General features: G+C 47.1%; 1 protein-coding gene across 2 annotated transcripts in view; it reads left to right on the top strand.

Moving 5' to 3' along the window:
- LOC135366149 (uncharacterized) overlaps positions 1-12,387 on the top strand; it is a 54,527-nt gene extending 42,140 nt beyond the window's left edge. For both annotated transcript variants that reach the window (XM_064598814.1, XM_064598806.1), the window contains one exon: positions 12,169-12,387. In XM_064598814.1, the coding sequence (XP_064454884.1) occupies positions 12,169-12,300 (132 nt within the window). In that variant the 3' untranslated portion in view covers positions 12,301-12,387. The remainder of the gene's footprint in view (positions 1-12,168) is intronic.
- The last annotated feature ends 206 nt before the right edge of the window (positions 12,388-12,593 follow it).

Here is a 12,593-nt window from a genome sequence, read left to right as displayed (position 1 = left end):
GGTGTGGGAGCGGGCTTGTACTCGCGAACCTTGCATGCTGATCAGGACAGGAAGATGATCACTTCCAAGGGTATCAGCGCCCACCTGCCATCTGAAGCGATGTGCAATAGGAGCTGACACAACAGAGAGGTCCAAGCAGGAGGAATGGTACGTTGTCTTCAGGAACGTAGGGGAGCCATCATTGAGGATGAAGAGGTTTCGCTCCTCGAACAGGGCTGCCAGTCGCTCCCCTCGCGTGTCGGAGCGCGCGCTGCCCCAGATGACATTGTGGGCGTTGAAGTCACCACAAAGAAGATATGGAGGCGGGACGTTGTCCAGTACTGCGGCAAGCTCCCCAGTATCGTAAGCGACCGCCGGAGGAAGGTAAAGTGAGACCACAGTAAGGACAAGGTCGGCCATGCGCACGATGCAACATACGTATTCGCCCTGTCCACCCGTAATAATATCCTTCTTGATGGCTGGAATGTCGGACCGAACAAACAACGCGGATCGGCATCGCCCGCCACGGGGACTGGAGGTGAATGTCACGTACACTGTTAGAAGAAAAGGTATATAAAAGGTATAAATAAGGTCTAGAGTACGACATTTATACCTCATCACCACTGTCTATACCCTGTTTAAACCATGTGTAAGGTATAGATCTCTGATTCTATACCTTCCGCGGCAGCTGAGGGTATAAAAAAGTACTTCTATGTTACGATTATACCTTCAGCGTTTTGTATACCCTTTCTTCCGCAACATCTGGGATCACATTAATTTGTGACGGCGACTATATCATCTCAGTTAAACAGTAAGTTGATTTAAAAACATAGTAAGTAATACAGTAGCATTCTAATTCTATTGGGTAGTGATATCTGGAATCCAATTGTTTGATCCAAAAATAAATAAATTTACACGCGCTGACTTCTTAAGTTGCTTCCCGGGCGAAGGATGGTCTCCACCATGTGTAGCCGCGGTGTTTTATATATGTATCTGTTCTCCAGCAAATGCTAACTGCTCCTGGAAATATTTTTCCTAATATTTGTTAGTGTTGCTTCTTGGTTTCCAATTTAATGCTAACTGTTACTTAATTTCTTTCCTCTCCGATTCACATCCATGGTTTGTGAGTTTGTGCGCGAGAGTCTCCAGGTATTCTTTTCTTTTTTTGTTATCGTTCCTTTGGTCTTTTTTTTTTCAATATTTGTGGAAAGGTGCACTGGGAAGCCACCTCGAATATCGAACACATCGAATATTACCGTTTTCTTCAATTATACCCACAAGGTCTTCAACATATACCCTGAGGTGCAAATAATATACATTCAGGGAGGTATAAAGATAGTATACCTTGAGGAAGGTATAGCGTTTATACCTCAAAAGGTATGCGCCCTGGGACAAGCCGTTTATACCCCAAAAGGTATAAATTTTTCTAACAGTGTAGTTCGATAAACGAAACTCAACCGGAATTCCGCATTCCGATATACACATAATAGGAAACTTGTGTCGCCAGGTGAATTGACGGAAGTCGGACACTTTGGACAAGAGGCTTCTCGCATTCCATTGGAAGACCGTCGTCTCTTGAAAGTGCGTTGTCATTCCGATGTTATGTTCTGATCGGTGAGGTCAAGGCTGGATGAGTTCAGTTCCTACTCTGATCCGCCAGGAGAATGGGTGCGATGAGGTTTTCAAGGCCTAGGATCGATTGAACATCTGGGAGAACGGTACAGTTAGGGCACGCAGTAACTATGGCCTTAAGTGCCGCGAACAGCAGTTTTAATATGACCGATGCGACGTCACCGCCGCGTGTTCGGTCTAGGGCGGCACGGGATGAAGGGGACGGAGATTGGGTGTTGCTTGGCATGGCAGGTGCAGGATGCTTAGCTGCTGTGCGCTTTGAAGCGGCCGCTCGAGGTTCGCACGGCGGGAGCGGAGGGTAGTCGCTGTCCGCCCACGAGGGATGCTTCTCGGGGGCAGGGCTGTTGGTAGGCGGATGGCGTGAACCCGTTATAGTTGGCGGGGCAGGTGCACGCTTCTTTTTTGGCTTCCTCTTGCGTGCAGCCTTCCTGACTACTTCCAGGGCTTCTTTGTAGCTGCTCGTAGAGCGGGATCGCACCCGGGCTACGCGTCTTTGTTCCCTGAGTTTCGGACAATCTGCCGACGTGGCAACATGACTCCCCTTGCAGTTTATGCAGAGCGGTTCTTTATTGGGGCACTCAGCGTTGTCGTGAGACGTCCCGCACGTTGCGCACGTCCTCTTTCGGGTGCAGCACGCAGCCACATGGCCATATCTAAGGCAGTTGTTGCACTGTACTGCATGGGGTAGGTAGCTTTGAACCTGCATCGTGAGGAGGTGAAGGCTGATTTGGTTTGGCGGCTTAGAACCAGGGAAAGTGAGCCGCACAGCTCCCCCATCCTTTCTGATTCGTCGAGCCGCGAGGACCGGAGGTTCAGATTTGATGGCGCCCAGTATTTGCTCGTCCGTAAGCGAGGGGTCAATCCCTGAGAGCACACCGTAGCACGAGTTCGATGGCCGTGGTTCATAAGCGCGCACAGGGACGGAGCAGATTCGCCCCAGTTGTAGGAGTGATGGCTTTGCGGAGGGTGAAACAGCGTCCACTTCGATTATGTTCTTCGAGTAATTGGGGCGGATCTCCCTTATTCGCCCTGGAAACTCGGAGGTGAGGAACTCGGAGATCTTTAGGTGGTTAAGACGAGCGAGGTTGGAGTTGCGGTCAGTAGGAGTAAACAGTACCGTTGTGCCCTCTAGAGCGGAAGCTCGTGCGGTGTTGCGGCGGGCAGCTTTGCGGGGACGCTTTGTGACCTCCTGGAAGGGCGGCTCATCGTCCGAAGATGGGAGACCGGGACCATCGCACGAGGAGGAAGGAGGAAGACTTCTCTTCCTAAGGAGCACGGTTCCGCAACTTGCGGATGAGTCGCTGTCAATGTTACTTCCCTCCTCTGTGGAGGATTTGTAGCTGGGGTGCTCAACCCCCTCCATGCTCGGAAGGGGGGAACCGCGTCGCGAATCCCAGTTCGCAGGATTCAGCAAGGCGCCAAGGCGCTGGTGGAGGTGATAACGTCTGGCTTGAGGCTTAAAATTTTCAGCGGGTACAAGCGAAACAGAAGCGGAGCAGAAGAGCCGTGCGTGCGCACAGTTCAGTGTCGTCGTCGTCGGTTACATACGCTGTACTGTTTATATTGGCGGATTGCGTGTATTCTTTATGTTCCTCTCTCTCTCTCTCTCTTCTACATTTGCGGAGTACAGAAAACTCGGCAAGATTAGGAAGCGATTCATCGACAACAAATAAATCTGACTATGACACGGGATTATTCACCACGGGTGATTCACCATGGTCCTGCTACATTCTACGAAGCCGCGTTCTTTAATACGAGGAAGTACTACAGGGTATGAGCAAAATGGCACGTTCCCTTCTGTATTTGTACCAATAAAATGAAACGCTTATGCTACTATCCTAAGGTTCCGACCAACTTCACGCTCGCTGTCGCGGGTGTCGTCGGATGTGGTCCGGCTCGGGTGTAGTAGGGTGTAACTCAACCAACCATGCAACTACACCCCTGTTTATTTTGCCGCGTAGCCGTTTGTGGGACCTAATTTTCCGAGACCATATTTTCATAGACCCGCGAGTACGTCATGATGATACGCCAGTAAAAGTAAAAAAAAAATGTGTCCTTTGATCGCATACTGGTGCCTAGCATACAAAGCTTTAGATATGTCCTTATACATTTCAGGAATTTTATTGGAATAAAAATATTGCTATTTCGTGGACGACCTTGGACAAGTTCTCGTTCTAAGGAGACGTCCCGCTTTGTGCGCGTAACATACAGTTCTTTCGTACAAACTCGGACTCAAAGTAGGCTCATTTTTTTCATCTCATTCTCATGCACATTGGCAAAGTACCCTAAAAATACCACCGGTGGTTGAGTCCCCGAAAAAACAGTCTGGAGTTTTCTTCAAATCCCTGGTTGACCTGGTACATTGTAATTTACGGATAATCCGAGATAGGAGGGGAGGAAAGACGCGACAGGATGCGTCTTTTTGTCCCTGTGCATTGTGAATGCAATGTAGAGTACTACTCATACTTAGACTCTACTCATACTCAGGTTGGGGATCGTGGGGAATTCTGCTTTGTATCGTTTGCCCTGTGTTTGTGTTTGTGAGTGATTGCCCTGCGGATGGTCCAAGAACCTTCGGGTTCCGTAATCATAAAAGGAAAGCGTGCATACCCCCCCCCCTAAAAACAAGAGAAAACTGCTCAAATTAGGTAGCGTTCGTTGTGGAAGTCGTCTCCTTTGGTATACGGAAACCAGTGCTTCTTGTGCATGGTGGGCTAATGTAAAAATGATTGGATTGGTCAGCATGAGCACACGTCGGCAAAAGCCTAGCTAAGAATATATTCATTTGTAACGTAATTCCTTTATTACATTACATATCATCAGAGTGCACGATGTGTATTTGTGTGCACAGAGAAACACACTTTGCCTAAATGCGTATGCACACTATCTTGTACCTTCCAAACAAGCAATAGAGTGAGTGACGCATCAGCAGTAACAGAAACACTCTCTCGCTAAATCTGACTCACGGAGGAGAAGTAAGGAGCCCGAACTTCGCCAAAATGTGACGCCCCTAATTCCTTGAACCTTTCGCCGCCGCCGGGCGGCGTTTGCGTTACCTCGGAGGCTGGCTCACGAAGGTACACGCTACTTTCTTTGGAGCTCTGTGCACCGCTGAAAACAAGGTAACAGTTACTGTAGTCTTCGTGAATTTTCGTGGGCTTTTTTTGTAGTGAAATACAATCGAGCCGCCCATATTCCTAACCTTTGCCGGACTTACTAGTTCGCCCCCTTGACACACGCCCTCTAATCACGTAGGAACACATACGGTCAACACGAGAATCTCGAGAGTTCCAGCCAGCCTGCATTTTGTATCTTCGTCACACTGTTTCTCTGCACGGCGCTGAAAGGTAATCCCCTGTATGGAGGCTTACCCGCTCTGCTCACTCTGTGCTGAAGGGGCGTGTAGTTTTGAACGAAAACGTGAAATGGAAAAGAAAAAAAAAGAAAACACACACACACACACAAATAGAGATACGATGATGAGATGGGACTGATGCCAAAAAAAGAAAGTGAACTTTGCTGGACATGCAAAAATCGCGTTTACTTATCAAAGTATTTTCCTGCGTGTGTACGTTAGGCCTCATATCCTCCAAATGCCCATTTCCACCGACGTTCCAAATCAACCAAAAGCTCATTTCATCCGAAAAAATGTTCGGAGGTTCTGGGCTTTCGGTTGATCTGGGCACGCGGGTGGCAGTGACCCATATCCCCCAAAAGCTCTTTTCATCCGAGCGCCCAGAACCACCGAAAGCGGGATACTTGAAAGGACACGATTCCTCTGTTTGTCAGGGAGAGGAGGAAGGCTGAGCTGTTTTTGCGTGTGCGAGAATCCAATCCTGCAACTGAGTCAGAAGTGAAGCTTGCAAAGGAAAGGTATTATTGATGTCGACCGCGTTTAAAAAATGATCCGATCCGAACAGAGATATTTTCCATGCGAGTGACCGGGCTCCAGGCACTGTGTAGGTCATCATAGTGGAAAGCAAATATAGTAACAAAGCGCCCACTTCACAGGTCTCGAAGAAGGTTACAAAAAGGACCTCCTCCTTTACTTTTCTTTTATGCGTTCTGTTAATGCAGTTCAGACGTTCAGAAAACACTCTACCGGCTGAAACAACCCCTGGAAAAAGCTTGCAAACAGTATGAATGCATGAAACCAACATATCCTCTGAACTGTCGATCTCCTCTGAAGGCGCTTGAGGTTTGTTTGTTTTCCGCCGTCCCGCTAAATGTTCCAGCCACAAACATACCACTCCCACCATGTTCTTTTTCCGTGAATCATGACGCGGACTTCCATGGCCTTCCGAAGATAGTGCTTCTCCCGTCAGCAACGTGCATACCAATAAAATTCATTTTCGGGATACCTCTCCGTTCAGATCACTTCTTGAACGCGATCTCATTTGTACACACCGAGTGTCGTGTCATTTCTATCCAACTACGATCAAGCTTCTTTAATATAGATCTCGTGCATCAGCTCTCATATTTATATTAGTCATATATGTTACATCTCTAAGGAGAATTATTAGTAAGCAGGGGAACAAAGGAAGCTGTGAAAATCAACGGACCGCATATCTCATGCTACAGAACATTTTGAGCACCGGATGAGCAGCAGTCAGGAACCCACGTGACCCTCTCTGGCGAGTTGAAGGAAGTACAGCTCGAAGCAGAGTTAACTGGAACGCCACTTCGACCGCTGAATCGGGAAGAGCATCACCCTAGCGGCGCTTAGGAGAAATAAAGGGAAATAATGTTTCCACTGTCCTACTTATGGCGAATTGTGGTGGTCATTTAATTACAACACTGCCTGGCGCTCGAAAATTGCTAGGTCGGCTCCGGAGCTGGATCATGTGACAGTTGCCACCCGAACATGAGTGCAAGGGATCTGGCGGTTTTAGGATCAGGCTCAGGCTCGCCTCATCCCTTTTGAATCAGGGCAGAATTCGTACACTTGGATCACGCTAGGGCCATCGCGGTCGCCTGTCTTCGGGTTCCGTCGTCTGCTAAATCACGTGAACTTCGACGTGCGGTCCAATGAGAGCACTCGCCACCGTTGCAGTGCGGATTTGACGACACCGGATATAGTTGGGCGACCCGCTGCTCGATCGTTTCGAGACCGGACGAAAAAAGTAATAGCTGGGAAATTCCGGGCGCACGGGAAGTGCCACGTGAAAATGCAATATTGCTTGACTGCTCGGGATCTGGCAAAAAAAAAGAAGTTGCCACCAAATGATCACCACTCTTGAGCAGCTTGAGGAGCAACAACAACAACAATTCGCCATGATGCTGCGAAGGTGTGCGCCTTGGGATGAGTTGTTTACTCGGCATTACTCTCAATGGTGGTTATCATCGCGATGTTTGGGTTTGAGACGATTATGTAAAGGTGTATGTTGGCCGATATCACGCGGATACGATGCTGTTATCTCATTGATACGCGCAAAGGTGGACAGCAACTCCAATAAATTTTCCACTAGACCCCGTGCATCATTTGTTTTATCACAAATCTGAAAATGCCCCACTGAGCGAACGCGACCACTTTCGCGTGTATCAATGAGATAAAGGCATCGTATCCGTGCGATATCAGCCGGCATACACCTTCACATAATCGCCGCAAACACAAACAAACATCGCGACGATAACCACAGCTAAGGCCAATGCCGAGTCAATAGCTCATGGCAAGGCTTACACCTCCACAGCAACAGTGGGACAGTCCGAACACTATTTGCCTTTATTTCTAGGGTTGCTCTCTCCCTGAGTTTAGCTCCGACAGTCGAAGTGGCGTTCCAGTTAACTCTGCCTCGAGCTGTACATCGGATTCCCGCATACTTGGGAACCGCTCACCCTTCCTCCTCTCCCTGTTAAACGGTGGACGCGTGTCCTTTGAAGTATCCCGCTTTCGGTGGTTCTGGGCGCTTGGATGAAAAGATCATTTGGGGGATATGGGTCACTACCACCCGCATGCCCAGATCAACCGAAAGCCCAGAACCTCCGAATATTTTTTTGGAGGAAATGGGCGTTTGGAGGATATGATCTGCTACCGCGTGCGTTTATACCGCGCAAGTTGAATTTGAAGAGTGTATTATCAAGGCGAGAGGCTGCGAAGTCTGGCCTCCCACGGCGCGCGAGCGCCACGGCGCGGCCACAAAAGGTTCGAGGAATTAGGGACCATAGTTTCTCCGGGCGGCGTCGGGCGAGATCGGTCTCCGTACTTCTCCTCCGTGATCTGACTGCAGGCTGCTCCCCCACACACGACTCAGCGACAAAGGAGCAACTGACACGGCGTCGTATCATCAAAAAGACACACGTTTTGGCACAAGGATTGCGACGGGTCAGGTCATAGAAAATGAATATGCAACCTACTATTCAATTGTTGTACGTGTTGTGCGCCTCTCAAACAGAGTGTTTCAGTAACAACGTCAAAAGGGTAAAACAAGGAAAGCGCGTCACGGAAAATGTATGATCAACGACATCTGTCTTAGGGAATATAATATGGAAACATACCAAGACAACATGTTATCCTCTTTTTTCATCCGGCCTCATTTTAACATACGTACAGCTGACGCTGAACTTCGCGTTACACGAGTCGTAACCGTCCTGTAATTTTTTGTCACAAATAGAAAGCGCACGTAAGGTTGACCACGCCCTATTACAAAGCGTGCAAACTGTCGTCCGCCTTAAAATTATATCAAGCAGCGAAACAAGGAAGACTCACTATCTTCTCAATACTTCAGCAACGTAACAAACAAAACAACAGGTATCTGAAACAACAGTAAGAAAAAACACCAAGGGGACGGGTCATCGTTTTCGAGCTACGACGTGGTACGCAATATATATATATATATATATATATATTTTTTTAACACTTATTGTGGCCTTTTCTCATTGAATGGAGTATCGAGTTTGTCCCTTGTTTCATGCGTCAGACAAGTCGTTTTTTACGGAAAGAAGAAATAGAAACAAAAGAAAAGAGAGATAGAAGACCCTGATCAAACTTGCTTTTTTAGAACTGGATAAAATTACATGTGGCACGTGCTGTGATACTGACTCAGTGTAAAGTTCTCCGGTCCTTCGCGTTGCACAATCTCGAAAACGTCTTGCTTGCTTGCTTCGGAGGAGATAAGACTTTATAGATACGACCTTCCGGTAAACGTTCCTTTCACCGCTCAACCAATAGAGAGTTTTAATAGATCGTACGCAAAGGCGATAGCGTACGTAACGGATAGCGTTGGTGGTTCTCCGCACTGCGCCAACCTCTCTGTCTGCTGTGGGCGGGCGCAGAACCATCAACGCTATGGCGTTCGTACGTAAAGGCGATAGCGTACGATGTACTAAAACTCTCTGTTGACTTTGGCCTTTGTGAAGGGATGATAGGCTTGCGCGATAACCCAAGTCCGAAGGACTATTTTGGGACGGATTTTGTAGAGAACCTGTTTCGGGACAGAAGTCAGAGAACCCGCCGCTGCCGCACACCAACTGGATACACATGACATTCTCGGGTAAACATAAACAAGCCCCCGCCACAACTTCCGGTGCCTCAACGACTTCCGGTCCTTGCACGACTAAGGACGCTCAGAACCAGCCGCCATGCGGAATTATATCTTTCGCTTTCCTGATTTGTTGAAAACGGGAGGCGTATACGACCCTCTTTTTCCTCAAATCAGAAGCGATAACTGTATCAATCGCCACAATGGTTGGCGCAGAGCGTGTTTGCTGTCAAACCGGAAGCGGTGAAAACGGCATGTATAGGGTGGTGGCTCCCCTTCGTGTCAGCTTTTTTGGACGCGATAGGGAAGGAGTATGAAACGGAACTCACGTAACGTAATTCGCTTCCCTTTCCTCTTACGCATATAATAATATGAATTAATTCCTTCATACCTAGAACAAGCGTAGAGTTAAATCACCTTCCACCGTCATTGTTTTGTATGCTGATACGTTCCATCGGATTATAAATAACCACCACTCCCCTCTGTAGTGCTTTCCTTTGGGCATATTAATAAATATGCATATATATTAGTATTCTCTCATTCGCGTCTCGTCACTCATCAGATTTAATGGCGAAATACATGTAGACAAAGCGAATGATTCATGCAGAGAGGTTCCAGCGGGGGGGGGGGGGGGGGCTCACAAGTTTCTCGGAACGCTAAAATAATGTGATCCAATCCTGTCCGGCCGAAATCGCGACGCCGTAAGCGCGCAACAAGCCCTTGGCTGTGCTCGAGTTTGTACTGAAGTTGTGCCAAGTTGGTGCGTGAGTCTGTGCCGAGTATGAGTCGTAAGGGAAGGCCAACGTCTTCTGTGTTTTCCTACCCAAAGCGTGGAAAGCAGGGTTTGTTACTGGAAGCCGCACGTTAAATACGAAGTGTACCCTACGAAGTGTAAGTACATGTTCATCTCTCGGAATGTACAACCTAACAATCGCTATTCTATAAACAACTCCTATCTTCAGTCTGTTACGAGTTATAAATACCTTGGCGTACTACTATCACCTGACCTCTCATGGGACGCCCATGTTGAACACATTTGCAACAGTGCTAACCGTGCTCTTGGGTATATCAGGAAAAATTTCTACTTGGCCCCGGTGAACCTAAAGTTGACACTATATAAGACGCTTGTGCGACCGAAACTGAATGCGCGTCAGCCGTCTGGGACCCAGTCCAATCATAATTAATTCATAAACTGGAAGCAGTGCGGAACCGCGCGACCGGTTTCATCTTCTCGAAGTACCACCGCACAGCCAGTGTTTCAGCTATGAAAGTATCATTATCCTTACAGCCATTATCTTTACGCCGTAAAATTATCGGTCTTTCTCTCTTCTATAGCATATACTCCTCGCCGCTCCGCATTACTTTACATCCCGCATTGACCATCAGCACAAAGTAGGGATACCTCACTGCAGGACTAGCGCTTTTTCAAACTCGTTTGTACCGAGAACAAGCATTGACTGGAATCACCTTCCATCTTCACTATTTTGTACCAACTCGGAAACATTCCATTGAATCATTACGGATCATTTGTAAAACCACTCTTCTCTGTAGTGCTTTACCCTGAGGGTATTAATAAATAAATAAATAAAATACATAAATAAATAAATACCCAAATTCTGCGGGAAGCGAAAATATTTTGGTTTGTTTCACCGGAAACCGAAACGGAAACGAAAATCCGCTGAGGAATCGGAAACCGCTTCCTAAAATCATCTGGAAGTGGTGACAAAAACGAAAATGTGAATTTCTTAGGTACCGCATTGTAAATAAAAAAACAAGGGGGGGGGGTAGAATTTCCTACCCAAGCTCATAGAACAACAGTACCTCAACCATTTCGGGGCAATCCATGCGCCCCTTCTCCTCCGCGGCGGCGTCCCTTTCCCTTGCTCCTCTCTCTCTCGTCAGCTCTAAGGAAAAAAAGGGTAGAATTTCCTACCCAAGCTGAATAGCTGATAGTATAATTTCCTACACAAGCTGGTACAACCACTGTCAAATCTTTGTGATGACGACGAAGCCGCCATCACCTCGTGACATCATTCTTCTGCTATTTCAGCCATTAAACATAGTCACACCTGCCCGCTGTCCTGTTTTCCACAACGACCGTTCCTACTGTGCATAGTTTGTTTCTATTTTGTAGTTATACCTAGGTAAAATTGGTTTGAGTAGAAATGTGGTTCTAATATAGTTCTACCGTAATGGGTAGAAATTTCTACCTTTTTTCTTAGAGTGCGGAAAGAGAAAGAGAAATATTATTAGTTTCGGTAACCATCCCCTTTTTTTACATTGTATGAACTATGTCAATAACACATTCTGCGTGATCCCGAGTGTGTTACTACAAATTACAGCTTTACGCTATTGGTTCGTTCTTTTTATTCCCCACATCCCCACCAGCAATGGGGTAGAGTACCGCCTTTGGCGATGAACCTCACCACTCTCCATCTAAAAATAAAGTTGTTTGTTGTGCCATTATTGAGGCATCGGCATTTACGGGAGGGGTAAACGACGTCGGCTAGCCGTTGGTGGTAATTAAAGGGGAACGCGTATAAGAAAAGCGAAAGGTGCAACCAAGTTCAGAGAAAAAACACTAGGCGCTATATACAACAGGGGTCCTGCCCTCAAAACGTCAGTTTATACATGGGATTTCCCTCTCTCCCTTCCCCACTACGCGCTCCGACAAAGAAACTGCCTCCCTCCCCCCAAACCGGGGGTCTGGATCCCCTCCATGGTTGTCTTTACAATTTATCAGACTGATATTGCACTGGTTTCAATATGATGCCAGGATGTGACCTCCAGTCACATTCCAGAAGGGTAATTGAAGTCGAAGTGATGTCATTGCAGCAACGTTGAATTTATTTGCCTGTACTGGAACTCGCATGCAAACAAATGCTCGCTGTTGCGTAGGATTCGCCCTTTCAGTTTTGTGATGTGACTGGACGTCACGGTTTTCTTCTTAACTCCTAGTCATTCTTGCCTAGTGTATCGGTTTTCTGTCACCCGACACCTAAATTTTGACTGATGGATGTAGAAATGACAACACGTAGCGTTATAAATACAATTGCTGGTATCGCATATCTTTTCACAGAATTCTACCGACCTCTTCGATGAAAAACAACAGATCAAGCATGGAATATGCATTACCAGTGGCGTAACCGGACAGAAGACATGGAAATGTGATTTGACGCAGCCATCAAAGATTCAGCTGGAATCCTGCTGATCAGCAGCTGTTGAGGATGAAGGCGCCTATAATAGCGTACCTGTAGTGGACCTCTCCTCGAATAAACAGAGTGTCATACCCAACAATATGTAACATCAGAGGATTTGCAGGCTTATGCTACGCTCTAAAATGGATGTGAAAATGAGGAATCTTCTATACACTGTTAAAACAGAACTTCACCACATAGCACGTTGTCTGCCAACCATTCCCACACTCTTCAAAATGAACTTCACCGCATAGCACGCGCCTCGCCAATCATCATCTCGAATGATATCGTTGTTGAAATCGTCGTT

Source organism: Ornithodoros turicata, chromosome 1, assembly GCF_037126465.1.
Source record: "Ornithodoros turicata isolate Travis chromosome 1, ASM3712646v1, whole genome shotgun sequence".
NCBI classification, from domain to species: domain Eukaryota; kingdom Metazoa; phylum Arthropoda; class Arachnida; order Ixodida; family Argasidae; genus Ornithodoros; species Ornithodoros turicata.
This window is presented reverse-complemented; position numbering and strand designations above follow the sequence as displayed.